Source organism: Mercenaria mercenaria, chromosome 18 (genome assembly GCF_021730395.1).
Source record: "Mercenaria mercenaria strain notata chromosome 18, MADL_Memer_1, whole genome shotgun sequence".
NCBI classification, from domain to species: Eukaryota; Metazoa; Mollusca; class Bivalvia; order Venerida; family Veneridae; genus Mercenaria; species Mercenaria mercenaria.
Window position 1 is genome coordinate 29,230,936 of NC_069378.1, and position 21,339 is coordinate 29,252,274.

Here is a 21,339-nt window from a genome sequence, read left to right on the forward strand (position 1 = left end):
TGCACGTTAAAACGACTGCAATTGCGCAGACAAAGACATGTGTAGAAGGAAAGTTGACGTTTGTGTACGAGAACAAATTCGCAAAAATAAGTTAATCCACGTGATGAAAGTCACCAAAGGCTGTATAAAACAAAAGGGACCAATGAATTCTTACTTCAGGTAATACTGATCGCGAGGTCTGAAGGTTCATAGATACAAAATAGATGGTAACAAATCCGGCCTTGTAGCCAAAACTAACCGTTCACAGTATATATGTATTTGTCAATATAAGATGTCAGTATTTCTATTCGATATCATATAATGTTTCAAAAGCATGCATGAACAATAGCCATGAAACTATGATAACCTGTACGTGTGTACCCACAGACGTCACAATATATATATTCAATGTATCCTTGAGATACATTTAACTTTCAGAGACAGAAAATATAGCTTCTCTGGTCCCAATCAGTTAAAAAGGCTAAAATGTCACTACTGATTTGTGAGACATGAAAACAGAGATTTGAGTATATATATGCAAATGTTGAACCAGTACGAATGTGTAGCGCAATTCGGGCTTGCATATAAAGCAGCATCGAAATTAATCTTATTGGGTTAGTGGACTTGCAGTGGCATGTGCGTGTTCGTTTGTACTGCTAGGCGCTTTGCCGTAATTAGTCTGGTATATTGTGGTGGTGATTTAGTTCGTATAAATTCTCTCTACTATATAATAATTTATAATGCGAACTTGTATCCTAGCGGATCTCACGTATGGCAAAGTCAACTGTTCTGAATATAATTATATCCCTAAATGCAAACTATCTCTATATATCCAATGTATCCTCGAGATCCAGTTAACTTTCAGAGACAGAAAATATAGCTTCTCTGGTCCCAATCAGTTAAAAAGACTAAAATGTCACTACTGATTTGTGAGACATGAAAACAGAGATTTAAGTATATATATGCAAATGTTGAACCAGTACGAATGTGTAGTGCAATTTGGGCTTGCATATAAAGCAGCATCGAAACTAATCTTATTGGGTTAGTGGACTTGTTGTGACATGTGCGTGTTCGCTTGTACTGCTAGGCGCTTTGCCGTAATTGGTCTGGTATATTGTGGTGGTGATTTAGTTCGTATAAATTCTCTCTACTATATATATATATATATATATATATACAATTGACAAAAACAGGCAAATGAAAAAAGTGTTAAATGTAATATCTGGCGTATCTCTTTGTTAGACAAAGCACAAAATGCATATTCCCATTGTGTAGTAAAGAAAACTTTCTTTTTATGTTTACTCGTTATCTCGAAAATAGTACAATGTTTCCTTTATTAACAGTACTATTCTCAACACTCACACATAATCGTTTTTCTGTTTTATAATAAGTGTAGCATGTTTCATTAATAACTTAATGTCTTCTTAGAAGATTTTCAGTTTGGACACGTCCTCTGAAGGTCCGAAACGCTCTAATGCTAGTCTCTCTAACTCTTTCCGATACGTTTTGCCACTTCTTGTTTCAGGAAACTTTTCAAAGAACATGTAAAACTTCGGAAGAACGGTGAAAAGCCCTGGTTTATCAGCATGATATTCACGGCAATACGTTTGGATATCTGTTTCGGTAACTGTAAATCCTGGTTTCCTTATCACGCATGCGCACAAAACCTGATAGTATACGTCATCTGGAACTGGTACTGTGACTACTAAATCGATACCAGGAAATGTTTTCATGACGTTTTCAAGGATTTCAGGAGCTACATTTAAACCACCCGTAATAATCATGTTTGATTTCCGACCCTCTACAAAGAATTGTCCGTGTTCCGTCATCCGGCCGATATCGTCTGTTTTATACCATCCGTCTGGAGTTTTAACCGCTTTTGTTTTTTCAGGATCATGAAAGTATTCTTTAAACATAATTTCCGATCGAACATACATTTCTCCTCTGTGGTTGACGGGGACAATTTCACCATTCTCGTTAACGATTTTCACTTCCAATCCGGGGACATTCACAGCCTTTCCGCATCCAAATTCGTGGAAATCATCTGGGTTCGTTATTTTCGCCTCCGTCACGCCAAAAGTTTCTGTTCCACCATACAAGCACAGTAGATGTTTGCAAGCTTTACCAACACAGGTAGCAAGTCGACTCGTAAGAGGTTGTCCTGCGGTTAAAATAGCTTCTACAGGCCAGTCATCTGGTAAATTGTCCTGGAAAAGTAAATAAAATAAAACTGAGAATGTCTTCATTCTGTTATGAGTTAAGTAATTGTATTTACATGTGCACATTAATCATTAATAACTACATCAACCTGATTTGCTTTTACTTACTAGATTCTCCCTTACTGAATAGCCTTATCGACCTAAAATACTGTCATTGGATGTGGAAGAATTACCGTTATCAGCTTTCTTGTATAATCTGCTTCACTTGTATATTCAGCGAACAAAGCATTTTTATGTAGGATCCCATTTCCTTTCTACCAAGAGTCTCAATGCGTACGATAAAATAACACAATAACACCAGTGTATAAAGAGTGTGGTATGATACAGCGTTAACAAAAACAACTGTGTTGGAATTTCCAACGAAAATGGCTATTGAAAACCCCTTGAAGTAATCTTAATCAATAATTATAGTTTCTACGGAAGCGAGTTAGTCTCATACTTTTCGAAATATTCGTTGTGACTACATCAAACTGGTTTGCTTTAACTTATAGTATATACAGCATAAATTAAAATAAAGACTTGATCGACTGAAAAATGCGTTTGATTTTCACTGAAAAAAAACCAGCATCTACACAGGGGCCATCAGCTATACAGCCATTAGATTAGTCTTTAATTTCTTAAATATGAAAACATGCAGTAATGGCTTTGGATCATTGGACCCAGTTCAGTGAAATTAAGTCAGCAAAATTGTTATTATACCTGTCTTTTAATAAGCTCTTGCATCAAAGATGGTAGAGCAAATACCATGGAACATCTTTCTCTTTCTATAACTTCAATCATAAATGAAATCCTATCTTTTGGCGGATCACAAAACTCGGACAATGTAACCCTTGTTTGACCGGTCAGAACGGAAAATGGATAACCTCCGCCCCAGTTAAAATGTTGATCGTTGAACAAGATGTACTTGTCTTCTATTATGTCGAATGCATGTGATTCTGCTAATTTCATTGTGCTAAGATGCACCTGCGCTACGAGCTTGGGTACCCCTATACTTCCTGACGTTTGAAATAATCCACAAATTTCACTAGAGTCTATGTCGGGAAGTTCTATGTCAGGATGGTAGTCGTCTAGAAGGTCTCTGAAATCCTTAACATTCGAAGCATCTGGTTCTCTGTCGAACGCAACACATAACAAATGTCTTAAGTAAGGCATTTTCTTACTTCGAACTTTACCGTCCGCTTTATATTCGTCAAGAAGCCTCCGAAGGATGTCCCAGTTAATGCTTTCTAATCCAGGATCTAGAACTAGCAGCGAACACTTCTCTAGCTTTCCCATCATTGCGATAAGGTCGTTTCCATCTGTATACGTAAACGTTATACTCACAGGGATTGCCCCAGCCATTATTGCTCCGAATGTAGCATACAACCATTCTGGACAGCATCGCAAATTTATGGCGATGATTTCCTGTTTCCGAATTCCCAAATTAATAAGAGATTTTGCTACTTTGCAAGACTTTTGGTAAAGTTCCGACCAAGTGACAACATTGCGACCCCCGTCCGTGGTCACGAAAATAATAGATTCGCCGTCTCCCTTTGTCTCTGAGAAGTACTTCAATACTTCTGGAATCGTTTTGTGTTTTAATTCAATTGGAGGACGATCTATTTTAACATAACTCTTCGTAAACATTTTATCCATTTTACTTTTCACGTGAAGTCACCCTTTGAAACTATTTATATGTCCTCAAATGTAAATCTGATATACGTACTCATGCGAATAGAGATAACAGCAAAAAACAAATTTACATGACATGTTCCAGTTTTATAACCTATTTATCTGTCTACTCTGTTTGGTAATATGTGTATATATATGGTATGCTTATTTCTATCGACTGGTTTATAGATAAAATACTTCACGAGTAGCGTGGTCGAGATCCAATTTGTTTTATACGATTATATGAGGACGAGATCTATTATTTTAATCACAGATTGAAACGAAGTGTTTTAATAGCAGGCTTGGTTTATGAACGGTAATGAAAAGAACAACACCAAACCTCCATCCCCTATTCTTCACTAACATTGAAAGGATTGTATTATTGTAAACATATTTTCATGATAAAAACTTGGACTTAATATCGTAAACTGAAATCTAATATTCCACAATTTTCAGTTTGTAAATCGTCATTCAGTGTAAACGTGGGTGTACAATCGTAGATTAAAGTCCCAAAACATTCGGGTTGTATATCAAACTTCAATGTAATTCAAGGTCATGAAATCAACATTTGAAAATAATCAGGTCGAAGATGAAATTCAATGTAGATCCAGATCCGAAATCAACACTCAAACTTGCCTAGGTCGTAGATCGATATCCAGTCTTAAGTGGTATTTTAATATGTTAACGTATTATGAACTTTGCATTATTTTTAAGTATTTCAATCAACATTAAAAAGACAAGGTCTTAAATTTAAATCGAAAATGTCCTGATAGCAGATCAACGTTAAAACATCTACAGGTCGTAGGCGACATACAACGTAGACCCAGGTCTGCAATCGTGGATCAATATTCCAAAATGTTCAGGTTGTAGATCAACATTCAGTATAGACCAATGTCTTGAAATCAATGCATTATCGTCTTGGAAACGTAACATCTTTAATATTGTCGATTCCCGTATTAAATTGTATAAAACAAATAAGCACCTACTTCCACCTTAGCCCAAGTTTACTTTAAGACATCTGAAAAAGAAAAAACAAAAATTTCATTCTAAGTATGTTTTAGTTCCAGCAGACAAGGCGGCTAACAATATTATCATCATTTCACGCCTACATTATATTAATGTTTTACGAAACGAATTAAATAGTACTAAAGCTTATACACTGAGTACTTCTGTTGAACAACATTTGATCACTGATCACATCACGGAAGTTTCTAATTTGAAAGTCCGTACAGATGACCAGCAAATAAAACTTCTAACAATGTACTTGATTCCAAAATTACATAAACAACCATATGAAGCTCATTGTATCGCTAGTTCAATTATTAACATTAAAATGTACTTGAATTTTCGACGCAACCAAAGACTACAGTTTCTGCTTGCGGAGGGGTTACTTTTAGATGAATGGCTCTGACTGTGGATGCTGTGCTCTGTGCTTCCATGAAATCAACCCTTGCAGTGTAATTAAAAAGAAGTCACCTGCTTTAAGCAGTCACACTGTGCCGCTTCCTTGACTGTCTGCTTAATACGGGTTTGACTGTATGTTATTTTAATAAATACACATATGATCAGTCTATAACGGCATTCTTTGTATTGTCAAATATAAAAATTTAATGTAAATGAGGTGCAAGGGGGAACTCCAGTTACAGCCGCTTACTTTGAATCACTTGCTCCTTACCGATGTGAGTTGGAAACCTCGTATTGGTTGTAGAATATTTTCATGACTGAGGAAGCCATCCAGCTGGCTTAGAGAAGATCAGTAGTTCTTCCCAGGTGCCTGCCCGTACCTGAAATATTAATGAGACAAATTATTTCGAAAAGGCGGTAGATATATTGATGTATTGATGTCTTTCCACTGTTTATTTAAACATAATCCGTATCAGCTAACGAAATTACTTATTAGTGCCATGTATGGATAATATTGAAACAAAAATTAGAATAAATCGCAAGCTTATTTTTATATGGCACACAGATTTAGAAAGAACTTGTTACGAAACAAAAACAAAAAAGAAACACAAGAACCTAATAATGTCTTGCCGTAAAGTTATGTGCAAATTGTATCCGAATATTAAACAATGACAATGGCTGAAACTCGACAAGTGTGCTGGTTTGTATCCTGTTGCATCCACATGATGCGTGATTTTTACAAAGTATAACAAAGTTATATTGCAGTTAAACTTTCTAGCCGTCTAGCAAAAACAAGTTTGCAAGCTTATTTCTGAATATCATATGACACTCTTTAAATATATTGGTTCGTCATAAACGGTCATTTGAGCCATTTGTCCTCTTTGTATTTATAGACACACAGGTGACAATGACAAATCATGACTGTTTTAGAGGAAAATACTATTTATAGCCATACCTGTTCTATATTTTAAAAGTTTCAAGGCCACATTTTGAAAGCTCGTCTTACATCTCTGAAATAAGGGTTTAAACATGATTTATAGAAATGTTTTTTCTTGCATTTAAGTATAATTTATTAATATGAATGAATATACTGTTAATATAGCCAGCACCTAGACGTATGCTTCAGTATTGTTTTCGTTTATCATTATTTTAGATTAAATCAGAAATCGTGCTTTACTTTACGTGACGTATTTACTAAAATATAAAGGGTGGGTGATGAGTAAATGTAGAGAAATGTGATTGGACACAATGATAAGAGTGCAGTTTTTTTTTCAGAAACAGTCCCAAACTAACACAACATCTAAAATTGTTGGTTTTTTTTTACATTCATAATATCGTATGTACCGTACAGCGTAAAATTAGTGGCACCTTTTTATCCACTGAGCATGAGTAAGGACCCTTGCGAGGATATATGTCGTGTAAGGTATTAAAGGTCATAAAATTCATCAGCTTTATTTGTCATAAGTATAGTTTTATTGAAACAGTTTCTATGTTTGGTTCAATGAGTTGTAGGAAAAGCATGTCAGGTCACTGTTTTATAATCTAGCCCATTGGAAAACACACTGGTTGAAGACGGGACAGAAGGGGGACTCCATGGTGGCTAGCTCTTTAATCTCCCTCTCGGGACGGATACCGAAACGTCACTTTTATTCGCCACCTTTGGTACTTGGGCTCAGTGTTGTTTTAATTATATTTGATTTCATTGGATCATAGAGCCCGTTAAACATATTCGTATGGTAGAGGTAAGCTGAAGCCAAGGAAAAGAATGTGAGGCCTGAAAAAAACAAATCTTAACATCCTCGCAAAACATAATGATGCAATGCAGTTCAATTTATTGACAAAATTGAAATGCACTAAAAGCTTTTCAAACTAAATTTTTACATGAGCAAGTATTTGAACTACTTCCCGCTAAATGGTACGATAAACACCTGTGCTGTAAGCGCATGACGTATCTCTAAGGTTGAAATATTACATAAACCTTTTCAAATCGGACAAAATAGGAGGCAAATACCTTTGTTGAGAAATAATGTGAAATGTACATGTAGTATTGAAATTTTGTATAAAAAGACATACATTTTGTATATTTATTAATTTTACTATATAAAGTTTCATATGAGATTGTTCGCTTTAATCTTACTGTGAAAGATTTGTAAGTTAGATGACGCAATAGAAAAATGGGAAAATCGGGGATTACCGGGTTACAAGTTTCTGTTATTGAGATATTCAGACAATGTTTTTTTTTAAAGCTGCATGATAAGGTAGCAGCGTACACTTCGAATTTTGGCCCACGTTAATATTTGTAATAATTAGAACCTATTGATTTTGGATGTCTGTAAATTACAGCGAGAGATAATGATTGTTAATTCTTAAGAAAATTTAAACAGCTGATACATATAAATTTCTGATGTCAGTTGTAAAACATGAATACTGCTAGCTTTGTATGAATCGATGAGTCATCTTCAGTGCGGAAAATTCAAATCATCGTTCCATGCTTGTTAATTGACACTCGGGTACATTTTTGCCACTTTGTAAAAAAAAAACGAGATGGCTTGGCCGACATTCCATTTATATCTTGAAGTTCAGTAGTGCCTATTAAATTGAGAAATGCAAAAATAATGGACATTGTTCCTGCAACAGGGTCATTGCAGGTTGTCTAAAAAGTGCAAAATTGATTATTTTGGCATGTTATTTTTATGGGTGGGATACAAACCTTCTATATTCTTGTATGAGAGTCCTGATTTTGTCATTAATTAAAAGCACAAAACATGCACACAAAATTTATAAAATGGCCACCCTGATTCTGTTCACTAGGGAAGTATAATATTACGACTCGCTACATGTAATCCTGTCCGTGTCCAAAATGTTTGAATCCAAGTGTACCTTGCTACCTTAATATAAGTTAAGTGTATATAGCACGAGTAATGTTAATAGTTAAGACATGCTATTAAGGTAGTTGTGTAATTTTGATAAACCAGAAGTAATGGTGTAATGTCATTTATCCGGACAACGTAGAATAAATCTGGACGCGGTATACGAAAACTGAGGGTAATAATTACATCTATTTGAAAAAAAAAATGGAAATATTTTTATTCGTGTACATAACTCCTGATTACGTAACTGTTATCGTCAATGAATGCCCCGTTTTAGTGACTTTCATCTTTCAATTAATCTTTAGAAGGCATGATGATATAATTATTTAAACCTTAATTGTATTAGCCTTTCTGGCGTTAATTAGAATACGTACTATATACAGATTTTCTAAATAACACTTTACCCCTCTATTGTCTCCAGAATTTCATTGCATTTTTAATGCGTGGCCAGCATCTGTATTACTACATATAAACAAACGTCATCATTATTATTCATCCTTTAAAGGTAAAAGGTAACTTTAAAGGTAAAGGTAAATTTTATTTACCGTCGCTTTGTGAAACAATTAACATAAGCTCTGTTGAGCTTTTGAGCGATCCTATTTTAAGAAAAATTAAAACCAATTATACCTTACCAACAGCATTTTGCTCGTACCCATTTACAGCTGGGTCGACTGAGGCAATCGTGATAAAGTGCCTTGCCGAAGGACACACCACAACGGCAGTAGCCAGGATTCGAACCAGGGGCCTTCACCGCCGTAGGAAAGCATCTTAGCCCTCTCGACCACTGCGTGCACTGTAGAGAGAATGCCAGAAATTCCATGCATGACAACTATTTTTTCAGAATTCATTGTTAAAAAAATAATCCTCGGCGATAAATGTATGGCTAATTAAAAAAATGTCTGGATTTATAAACTTTAGATCTGAAAGGTTCAATGCATGTTACATAATTTTGTTTTATTGACTTAAAATAGTGTAAGTTAAAAGACAACTTCATGTTTATGTAAGGTTGCAGTACGTATGAGGATGAACAATGTTTTCTGTCAATAGCCGAGGCGCTTTTTACAGAAAGGATCATTTTACAGATTTTATTTGATCTATGCAAGTTTCAAGGTACTATTAATTAGGATAAGTAGATGATCACCTTCTGTTAGATTAAAAAAACTACTTCAAGATATTATCATTGTGGAACATGTGCTATGCAAACAACTCGTTTCATATATTGATTAGTGTAATGATATGCTGCCATGTCTCGTTCTCACAAAGGACGTTTTGTTTACGGACGGATTGTAAAAGTAAGAAAATAATTATAACAAAATTTTGAGCAATAATAATAACAACATTTCATAGATAGTACTACTACCTCTACTACCATTACTACTACTACTATAACTGCTTATGGTCGACCCAGCTGGATGATTCTACCCAGGTGCAAGCAAATGGTGAAATAATGCCAAGAGAGACACCTAGGTTTTTTTCCTGAACCTTCTAAAGTTTGGAGGTATATGACCTATAATTGTCTCGGCGTCAATCCAAAAAATATTATTATAGTAGTAGTAGTGTGAATACTGTATTTTACCAAGATTACTAATTAAGACACTCTATAATGACCACAACCCCCCACCCCTAAAGTCCGATTAGGAAATTAATTATAGACTTTTTGCACTTCACGTGTTTCAAAAATACATCCCGTTTTACGGGAGTTTATAATCATTTAGAAATCACGCCTGTACTTTATTGTTGTTCTGCGCCAGGTGTAAGCTGCAATTTTTTCTGCTCTGCAAAATTGGATTATTTTGCAAAAACTAGAGATTGGTTTTTTGGCTCAGTGTTTTATAAACTGGTGACCAACAAACTGAAGTACTTATTTTATGGAATTATCTTCGGGTTAATGAATAACTCTGCTGTAAAACAATTGCAAATTGATAAATGAGCCATGCCATGGGAAAACCAACATAGTGGGTGTGCGACCAGCATGGATCCAGACCAGCCTGCGCATCCGCGCAGTCTGGTCAGGATCCATGCTGTTCGCTAATAGTTTCTCCAATTCCAATAGGCTTTAAAAGCGAACAGCATGGAGCCTGACCAGACTGCGCGGATGCGCAGGCTGGTCTGGATCCATGCTGGTCGCATACCCACTATGTTGGTTTTCCCATGGCGCGGCTCAAATATTGGAGTAACGCTTCAATAATTTCATCAGTTTTGGTGAACAACATCTCACTCGAAGTTATGGCTAATCCATGTATAGGTAGGCAGTACAGTAGAGACCAATTATTGGATTATAGATTTGTGCCTAGAAGGCATTAGCTATGCTGAAAAAGTATTAGCTGTTCGCCCGAGGATACATCCTAAAGCTGATGTTTAGTTGACACATCTGACCCACATTAAACTAGATCATACATCAGGGGCGTCGGAAGGTGTTTGATATTGGGGCCGCGAGGATGCGGGGGGGGGGGGGGGTAGGTACGGGAGGGGGTATCCCCCTCCCGTAAGGGTGTTAAGGTGGAACTCCCCTTGAAATTTTTTAAAAACAGGATCATAAATGGCGAGTTCTGGTGCATTTTAGGGGTACTGAATCGCATCTCAAGCCTGTATTTTCTTACTATTTACATGACTATAAGCAAAATAATGTTTAATAAACTCTTATCAGAATTAATAATGTGTAACGCAATACAAAGAATGCATATATGTTTTTTTTTCGTATTTAATGTATTGGACAATAATCATTCATGTTACATTCAATAAACTCAAGTAAATTCACTCAACAGTTTTCAACATTCTCAAATCAGCTAAGTGGGCTTATTCAGTCTCTTAAACTTTTCCAAAACCTCATCATAGTGAATCCGAGGATGAATTTTGAACCACTGAACATTGAAAGAGCGCTGTTCAGGATTTTTTATTCCAAACGTGCGTTTTGGAAATTTGAAATTTAGTGGTTGGTTAGGAGTATCCATTATGAGTATCATAAAGGATTTCTTATTTTGTTTGAAATATCTTCTTCTTTTCTTTTTTTAGTAAAAACAGTTTATGTAATTAATTCCTTATATCTTAGCGGTGTGATCTTAAACCTTACCTCTTTCATAAAATAAAAACATGATAATTATTTTTCTGAATTTTATAAGTTAATACCTTAGATCTTTGCGGCGGGATATAGCTTAAACGTACCATTAACTAAAGACATGCCAGTTAAAAACATGCTGATTTGTTCATGCGTAAATCCAATCACGGACACGTGTGTATGACTCCAATTAACACCCCGATCGTGTCACCGTCACCACGGTAACACACTAGTCTGGACAGCGTGTATTGTTTAAAGAGAAGCAAAATTTAATATACTGTACAAAATATTGGGTCCGCGGATCTGCGGCTCCAACTTCTGAATTTACAAAAAATCGTTTTGGGGCAAATTATTGGGGCCGCAACCGCGGCCCCTGCGGCCCCACTTCCGACGCCCCTGATACATTCATATTCAATGTCCACAGAAAAAAAAATTGAAACGTTCAAATTCTACCCAAATTAAACTAGATCATTCATTCTTATTAAACACCTACAGAAAGAAACAATTGAAATTTTCAACTGTGAACATAAGGTCTGTACAAGGAAAGTCAGCTGACTTTTTTCAGCACATATTGGAAGAGGGTATAGACCTCTGTGTGATCACTGAAACTTGGCTACAGCCGGATGGTGATGACAGTGTCAGGGGAGAATTGATAATTGTCTCAGAAAGGTTACGGCTTTGAGTATGTCCTTTGAATGTGCTAAATGGAAAGTATGTAGTAAATCGTTCATTCTCTACATCTTTGGAATATATAGACCGCCGTATTTAGAGAGACACTAAGTGACTCAGGCTATGTTCATGACAGAATTCACTGAGTTTCTTGAACAAATAACGATCAGATCTGAGTCTCTGGTGTTGTTAGGTGACTTTAACATCCACATGGACTATAAGTCAAATTGCTACACCAAACAATTCCAGAACTGTTTGAAATCGTTTGGACTGGTTCAACATGTCAATGCTCCAACTCATTCTGGTTGTCATATTCTTGACCTGATGAGCACAAAGCTAGAAGACAAACATGTGAATGTCTCAGAACCTTTGTCAGACTGTTACATCTCTGACCACTGCTTTGTTAGTTGTAAAATTGAACAGTGTCGCCCTCCCTTGATCAGGAAATAAATCAAATCTCGCAATTGGAAATTTGTATCCAGACATGTTACAAGCAGAATTTGGGCAATTAAACAACATTGTAGTGCACTCGTCCAATGTCAATGATCTTGTGAATCACGTCAGACATTGTTCAGAAACATGCCACTCTAAAGGAAAGAACTATTTTCTGTAGACCGACAGTTCCTTGGTACTCAGGATACAAACAGTACAAACAATCAATAGACAAAATCTTCATGAATGACACATCTGACCTGTCAAAGAAAGTATATAGTGGTGTAAGAAACATATAAGCTACGCCACGAGAAAACCAACATAGTGCATTTGCGACCAGCATGTATCCAGACCAGACTGCGCATCCGCGCAGTCTCGACAGGATCAATGCTGTTCGTGAACAGTTTTTTTTCTAACTGCAATAGGGTTTGAAAGCGAACAGTATGGATCCTGACCAGACTCCGCCAGATAGCTCATGTGAAGTTACGAAACCTTAGAGCTATACGGAAACATCTCACACAAAAGTCAACTGCATCATTAGTGTATGGATTGGTTCATTCCCATATTGATTTCTGCAACGGTTTATTTACCGAAATTCCAGCCTACCAAATAAACAAACTACAACAAGTCCAAACCCATGCCGCTAGAGTAGTCATGAATGCTTCCTATGAACAACCATGTGCTGAACTTCTGAAAGAATTACACTGGCTTCCAGTTCAGGCTAGAGTCTTGTTCAAAATCCTAGTGATAGTCTTCCGTCTCATGAATGGTACATCTCCAGTATATCTGAGGAAAATATTTTTACCTGCTCAACAACGGTACAGACTACGATAACAAAGTGACACTAACTTTAACATCCCTAGACGGCGAAAAAAATTAGCAGACAGATCTATGGCCGTCGTTGGTCCCAAATTGTGGAACGATCTATCTAGATATCAGAAAAACATTCAGTCTAAAGCCAGCTTTAGATCAAAACTGAAAACACATTTGTTTAGTCAGTTTCACGAACACACGAACAATGAGTGTACTCTTGTTAAATACAAAATAACAGTGGTATAAAATAGTATTTATATATGTCTAAATCTAACTTGTAGAATCCTGTTCATATTTTGAATGTATATGTTTAAAATTAATGTGTGTTATGTTATTGTAAAGCGCAATAGAATATTTTATATTTTTTGCGCTATATAAATGTCATGTATTTGTATTTATTAGCGTGTATTGCAGCATATTTTTAGATTAATTCGTCCTTGTACTCTGTCAGGTTATTGACATGGTAATATATATACTAAAATATCAAGCAGACATCTATGCAACGTTAAAGCAGCTGCGCCGATTATACATATCGAGTTACGTGCTTTTCAATTCATCCGGGTTCAGTATGTATCATGAAATACCACCTAAATAAAAATTAATGTTTAAATCTATTATTAGTAACATTTACTGACTTGCATTGTATTAGCATTTAATCTTTATCCAATTGTTCACCAGTTCATTTTATTGTGTGCACGTGGATGTGCGTTTACCATTTTTAGCAGAGGACTGTTTAACTTACCGCATGGCTCATTTGTTTGATAGGGCATATTTTACTATCTCAGGGGCCATAACTCTGAAAATAGGGGGCGGAGCCAGACGAAAACTAGGAGATGCGCAAGTTCATGTCATGATTAAGACTCATGCAATGATTTATCAATTTATATCAAATACATTTTGAGCTAGGCGCGTCACGTTCTTTTTCGGACGGACGGACGAACGGACGCAGGGACAGATACACGGACAAGACCAAATCTATATGCCCCTTTACTGAGTGGTAGGGGCACAAATATTGAACTGACTCCAAGAGCCGACAGGACAAGGAATAATAAAAACACTCTGTCCAGTTATGGAATGACATATTACGACAGCCACTTGACAGGAAAATGATCTTGTGTATACACATGAAGTTGAAATTCGGGAATCGAACACAGTCGCTGGTTGTGTAATCCGAGCTGCTTACTACTGTGCCACTAACTTCCTAGATTCTATAATCTGTTACAACCCTCTCTAGAAGTATATAGCGATAGTCCAAGATAGCAGCAAAACCGACTTTATTACAGTAATTAATGTGGCATAATGAAATTTGCAACTGCAACATTTCCGCAAATAACAAATATAAATGTAATAGAGATTGGACTACATGAATTCAAGGGATCAGAACAACACTGAATCTAATTATTTGGAGAATTTGTACAGCCGTTACACAGCAAATAACGACTGTTTTAATAGTTCATTCATAAATATTGAATTGACTCCTTGGTGCAAAATTCACGGAAAGGCCTGCCAATTGACATGCCCTCTTATCACATTGTCTAAACTAAAACTGATATGGACTTGTTAAATGTCCCTTTTATATATCTTCTCGACATGATTCTTGAAATAGTGTTGTAAAATACAAAACAATAAAGAAACAACTGAGTCCGAGTTTAAAGATAGACATTGGTATATAATAACAACGTTTTTATGTCAAAGCGACTCCACATATGGACTAGTTGTTTGACATGCTGAAGGTATCTCTATTTGACTTTTAACGGTTATATGATCTACACATGCTGAAATATAAAAGTTTGTCCTCGAACTACAATATCAAATATCTGGGTTAACATTCTGTTTTGTGACACAATAATCAAATTCAACATCACAATATATGGATATAAAACGGATGATTTCAACGGAAATGTATTTTCCACTATAAAGCGGATGCTTCAAAACATTTATAATATTGTATAACACATAAAGTTCGCATCGTTGTTTTTTTAAGTTCTCCATTATTTCAGCATTCACATTTAAATATGCTGTTTAGATAGCCAATAATTTTTAAGTATTTTTGGTAGTTACGTTCAAATATTCTAATATTTAAGTCTTTGGAAGAGAGATAAAAAGACCAGTGCATATAACAAAATTGAGTCCAAGAGAAGCTGTGTTGCTATTGCTATGTTTTGGCAACTTGTTACTTGGTAATAAATGTAATTGTATTTCAAGGTAACTTCCATGTTCAATGTCATATTGAATTCTACCACAAACTGTTTTGGATGTAATCAACCGTTTCTTGTATGAGATTAACTGTCCTTAGTAAATATGTACCTTTTTAGTCCCTTGAAATTATTTTAAACGTCTCGTACGCACAAAATGTAACGGTCCGAGATCCAACAGGTTTTTAAGATGTCCCATTTTTTTCGGGACAAACGGAAAAAATCGCTTTTGCCCGAAAGTCGGGAAACTCTTGACAACCAGTAAATATCATATTAAGGTAGTGGAACCGTAACAGTAATGTTTAAAAAAATTGCATTAACTTGATACAGTTAAAGTTAACATTATTTCTCACTGTGTTGCATTTTTTAAAAGTAACCGGAACAGATGTCCAAACGTATTGCCGTGAATATCATGCTGATAAACCAGGGCTTTTCACCGTTCTTCCGAAATTTTACATGTTCTTTGAGAAGTTTCCTGAAACAAGAAGTGGCAAAACGTATCGATAAGAGTTAGAGAGAATAGCATTAGAGCGTTTCGGACCTTCAGAAGACATATGACCAAATTGAAAAACTGAATATCAGTTAATATTGGTTAATATTAGTTCAGAGAGGAAGCGTGCAAATTGAAAGGAAAAATTAAATGCAATTATTAAACAGAGGTGTTGCATGAGTGTTAAGAATAAAACTAAGTGAGAAGTGTAGTTTTATAGTTAAAGAGAAACTGTTTTATTCATACACAGTGAGATAATGCATTTTGTGTTTTGTATAATAAAGAATTATTCCAGATATTACATTAAAATCTTCATTCATTCACCTGCTTATATCATGTGCATTTTGTATTTATTCATTAGCAATAAAAAATAGAGAAAATACGTTTGCTCATCTTCATCATATATCTCGTTGATACGTTAAGTAAACAATTTGATCGAAACCCACAGAAACAAATATGTCGTACAGTCAGTCATTAATAGCATTGAATTACATATTAAAACCGTTATGTACAAGTGTTTTATCCATGTCTTGTTCGGGACATCTCGGTATATAAAACGTTGAAACAACGGTCGGGAAAAATCGAAAAGTCAACACATCTCCAATTTTTTATGGTGAACAATTGAAACTATGATGTACTTTCGACCTTTTACCAGTGTTATTTCTTTGTTCATTTTTACCATCGTATTTTTGACTATCGCCATCGTATTTTTGACGTTTTACCGTCGAGGTTTCATTGTTTCAACTTTACTTAATTTGATGAATATATCATAAATGTCCCAACGGAACACCGTTGTTTTTCTAAATATCTTTCTCAAATAGCATATTCCACACAAACGTCTTATTGATTATTTATCAGATAAGGCATTGCGTTTATTGTTGGCCTATGATCACATATTTAATATGTGAAGCTTTGCGTTTCTTCTTAACCTATGATCAGGTATGTGAAGCAGTAACTTCATTGTTAACCAGTGGTAAGGCTTATGGGAAATTGCGCTTCTTATTGACCTGAGATCAAGTATGTGAGGCAGTGATTTTCTTGTTTGGCTCAGGGATACTTTTTTGACCCGTGATCAGATATGTGAGGCATGTCGTTTCTTGTTTACCTGTAATCAGGTATTTGTGGCTTTGAGTATCTTATTGACCTGCGATCAGGATGCGAAGCATTACGTTTCTTGTTGACTTATGATCAGGTATTCAAGACATTCTTATTGACCTGTGACCAGGTATATATGAGACATTACATTTCTTATTGTCAGATATTGCGTTTCTAACTGACCTGTAATTAGGTATGTGAGACATTGCGTTTCTCAATGAGCTGTTATCAGGTATGCTTCGAAAATACATATACCTATTTTATACAAAATATTACATACCCGGGCCACAATACGAAACTGGCCCCTGCAACGTTAATGTTTTATATCCACTTTCCCGTGCCACAAGTTAGAGATTGAGTGCCGAGAAACAGGCTCCAGTGTTTGATTTTTACTTCACAAACGCAGTAGTCCACTTTTCAATCTTGAATTTATATTACAGAGCATGTAAACAGAATTCATATTTGAATAAAACATACGTGCATAGGCATATATAAAATTTGCATGAAACTGACTTACGGGTTAAATTTTTGAAAATGGTTAAAGATATCAAATGGCTATCTTTCACAAAAAATACTTCAGATATTTACTTCAAATGTAGAAAATCCCCATCAAATATATTTAACTTTACTAAATATATAAATTGTGTATGTTGAGTTACATTTATAATCAAATGTCATGCAGTAACAGTCGAACCTATAAATAAAACATCAGTTTTATAGTGGTAGTACATACAATGTAATGTATTTCTGCCATATATGTATACAGCATGTACTTTTTCTAACCTAATGCATAGCACTGTTAATGCACACAAATTTTCACTGTTAATGCACACATACTTGTAAATTTTATGCTTTACATAAACTATGTATAGTTTTAAAATATGAAAGTTGGGTCTGGTACACCTTTAAAGTTTCAAGGCCAAATTTTGAAAGCTTGTGTTACATCCCTTAAATAAGGGTTTAGACATGATCTATAGAAATACTTTAATTTTATATCTTGTATTTAAGTATATTTTAATATGAATGAATATACTGTTAATATAGCCAGCAATTACACGTATGATTCAGTATTTTTTGTTTATTTTTTTTTTTAGTCTAAAACAGAAATCGTGCTTAACTTTATGTCGTCACGTGACGTATTTACAAAAATATAAAGGGTGGATAAGGAGTAAATGTAGAGAAATTTGACGGTACACAATGATAAGAGCACAGATTTATTTTCAGAAACAGTCCCAAACAAACACTTACAACATCTAAAAAATGTTTTTTTTACATTCATAAGGTCGTATGTACACCGTACAGCGTAAAATTAGTGGCACCCTTTTTTATGCAGTGAGCATGATCGAGGACCCTTGCGAGATTCTATGTCGTGTAAGGTGTTGAAAGTCATAAAATTCATCAGCTTTATTTGTCATTAGGATAGTTTTATTGAAACAATTTCGATGTTTGGTTCAATGAGTTTTAGGAAAAGCATGTCAGGTCACTGTTTCATAATGTAGCTCAGTGGAAAACACATTGATTGAGTACAGGACATGGTAGCTAGCTCTTAAATTCCCTCTCGGGACGGATACCAAAAGGTCACGTTTATTCGCTACCCTGAATACTTGGGCATAATGTTGTTTAAATTGTTTTGATCTCATTTGATCATAGAGCCCGCTAAACATATTTGTATGGCAGAGGTAAGCTGAAGCCAGTGAAAAGGATGTGAGGCATATTAAAAATAAATCTTAGTATCCTCGCAAAAGATAATGGTGCAATGCAGTTCAAAATAATGAATAAAAAAAATTATATATTGACCAAATTTAAATGCACTTACCTAATTTCAAACACAATTTTTACATGATCAAGTATTCGAACCACTTGCCGGTAAATGATACGATATCCACATGTGCTGTAAGCGTATAACGTATCTCTAAGATTGAAATATTACTTAAACCCTTTCAAATCGGATAAAATAGGAGGCAAATACCTTTGTTGAGAAATGGCGTGAAATGTAGTATTGAAATTTTATATATAAAAAAGACCTCTATTATTAAACCTTCTTATAAAGTTTCATATGAGATGGTCCGCTTTAACCTTACTGTGAACGATTTGTAAGTTAGATGACGCAGTAGAAAACTAATGGGAAAAATCGGGAATTACCTAAAATATTTTAATGGGTGACAAGTTTCGGTTATTGAGATATCCATACAATGTTTTGTAAAAGCTACATGATAAGGTAGCACGGTATATTTCGAATTTTGACTCCCGTTATTATTTGTAATTCGTGATTTTGGATGTCTGTAAATTACAGCGAGAGATAATGATTATTTAGAAAATTTAAACAATTGGTACATGTAAAATTCTGATGTCATTAATTCATTTTCTTGCTGCGTACATGTAGCTTAGAAATGTTGGCTCGAAAGGTCTCGACTTCGATCCTCAGGAGCGCCGTATGTTCTTCTTAACGATTTGACACATGACAGTGCCCCACATTCGAGTCACACGGAGAAGTCGTTAGTTACTCTTTTGTTAGATTTAACGTCACATAGACACATTTACAGGTCATATGGCGACTTTCCGTCTTTTGATGATAGAGAAAAATCCCAGTTACCCCTCCATTTTATCACAGGCGGGCACATGGATAGAATCATCAATCATCCGTAAGACAGCCACATAGCTTTCTTACATGAAAGAATTCTTAACTCTAAGCAAGGCTTGATTTAAACCAACAGAGGTTAAGGGAAAGGGAGGTTAAGGGAGTACTGATGGAAGGTTATTTATGTTAGTACGTGTATGAAAAGAATCCATTCCAAAAATGGCACAAGCGCTAACAGCGCTTTGATAGTTAGAAACCCAATACATATAGGATTTGATTCGGCTAACCATATCATCAATATGATACTGCGATTTGGTGATATATACAGTTATGCATTCAAACCCCCTGTAAAGTAAGATGTTAAGTAAAGGCATGCAGCCGATAGTTATTCGTAGTAAATTACTGCGCCATTGGTATATATTCAAAGTATGTTGAACTATTTTTACTGGGCATGAGTACTTGTAAGTTTGTGATCAAGTCCACGGCTGCCTCAAAGGTGGTGATAGAGTAGGCCAAATTTTCCGGTCTGTAACGATAATGACGTCAGAGGTGGTAAATTATTCCGCATTGAACTACATTGTACAGCGGATAGATACGAAATAGTTGTGAGACAGTCTATTCCTGATTGAATTCTGCGCGGTTACATAGAGAAGGTGATTTTGATAAATCACCTTCCAAAAATTAGTTATTTGAATAATCATTTCTAATTCTGGAACATTTTAAACACAAAACATCTGCTAATTCGTGCAGAACATATTTTTTATTTGAATTAAGTAAATTTATGTTCTCTAATGAAATAAATTGTTTTAATTTTGGTGGGTAACGTCTTGCCTAACATAACGTCTCACTGCTAATCCGCACCTGTATTTGTATTTATAGTCGTATCAGTTCAAATACTAGTCTGACAAGTTTTAATCCCACGGGATTTTCATGGGCAAATTTAGTGCAGTGACAAGTACATTCTTTATCGGAAATCCGTAGAGGACAGATCGTTTACAAAAATTCCCTCCCACCCTTCCCATTACAGTAAATTGGTTGTTTTTTAACATATTTCTGCCGTCAAGTTTAATCTATTTCAGGGTCACAATGGTGAATCATACTGCTGAACCCTGCCACAAACTGTACTGCTGCACCAAACATGTCACGCCGCTTCTGTAATCTATGGTATATTAGAGAACAAACTCTTACAGTGTGTGTGTATAAACTCAATTTTGCTAGTATGCTTCTGTTGGTACATTTAATCATCATGGAACAATACGGTTGAATGAAACCGGCTTGATTTTAAACTGCATGTATTCATTTATAAACATTCCGAATGTTACTATCTTTTTCTTTTTGGTACTTTGTTTGTTGTTTTTTTGTTAAATTTTGTTTGAATTTAAGCACGAAGATATCATGAATTAACGCGGGTTTACTACATTCTGGCATAGTATTTGCAGAAATATGAGGAGATGGTCTTAATGTCATTTATTCTGTAAAAAAAAAAAAAAAAAAAACATAATTGAAATATTTTTGTAGGACATCGTTTTGTACATCGATTTATAATTCGATGACAGCTCATGAATATTACCCAGTTTTTCGTGTTGTTTTTGTTCTGCTTGGCACATTTATCTTATCTACTAGAAACATTGATGATAGTAAATACTCGGAAAGCAGGGGGTGGAGAGAGCCTTTTCGCTGGTTAGAGCCTCGGATTCTCCCTACCTCCCCCCTCTTATATAAAGATATCATAAAAAATAGAAAAGAGTTAGAGTTGGGGCAGCCGGCTCGCAGCATACGATTTACCTGTCTTTCTGGGTAGTTTCTAGATGAAATTAAAACAAATAATAATAATAATGCGTAAAGATTAAGATAACATGACAAGTATTTGTCATATTACATATGAATTGT

The 21,339-nt window shown here is 35.3% G+C and overlaps 1 protein-coding gene across 1 annotated transcript; it reads right to left on the bottom strand.

The window, feature by feature from the left end:
- Positions 1 to 240: 240 nt before the first annotated feature.
- Positions 241 to 5,974, bottom strand: LOC123538424 (medium-chain acyl-CoA ligase ACSF2, mitochondrial-like). The gene is made up of 4 exons (XM_045322519.2): positions 5,868 to 5,974; positions 5,524 to 5,632; positions 2,898 to 4,866; positions 241 to 2,186 (listed from the first exon to the last, which is right to left on the bottom strand). Exons 3-4 carry the CDS (start codon positions 3,831 to 3,833, stop codon positions 1,404 to 1,406), a joined length of 1,719 nt encoding a protein of 572 aa, XP_045178454.2. The 5' UTR covers positions 3,834 to 4,866; positions 5,524 to 5,632; positions 5,868 to 5,974; the 3' UTR covers positions 241 to 1,403.
- Positions 5,975 to 21,339: the final 15,365 nt, after the last annotated feature.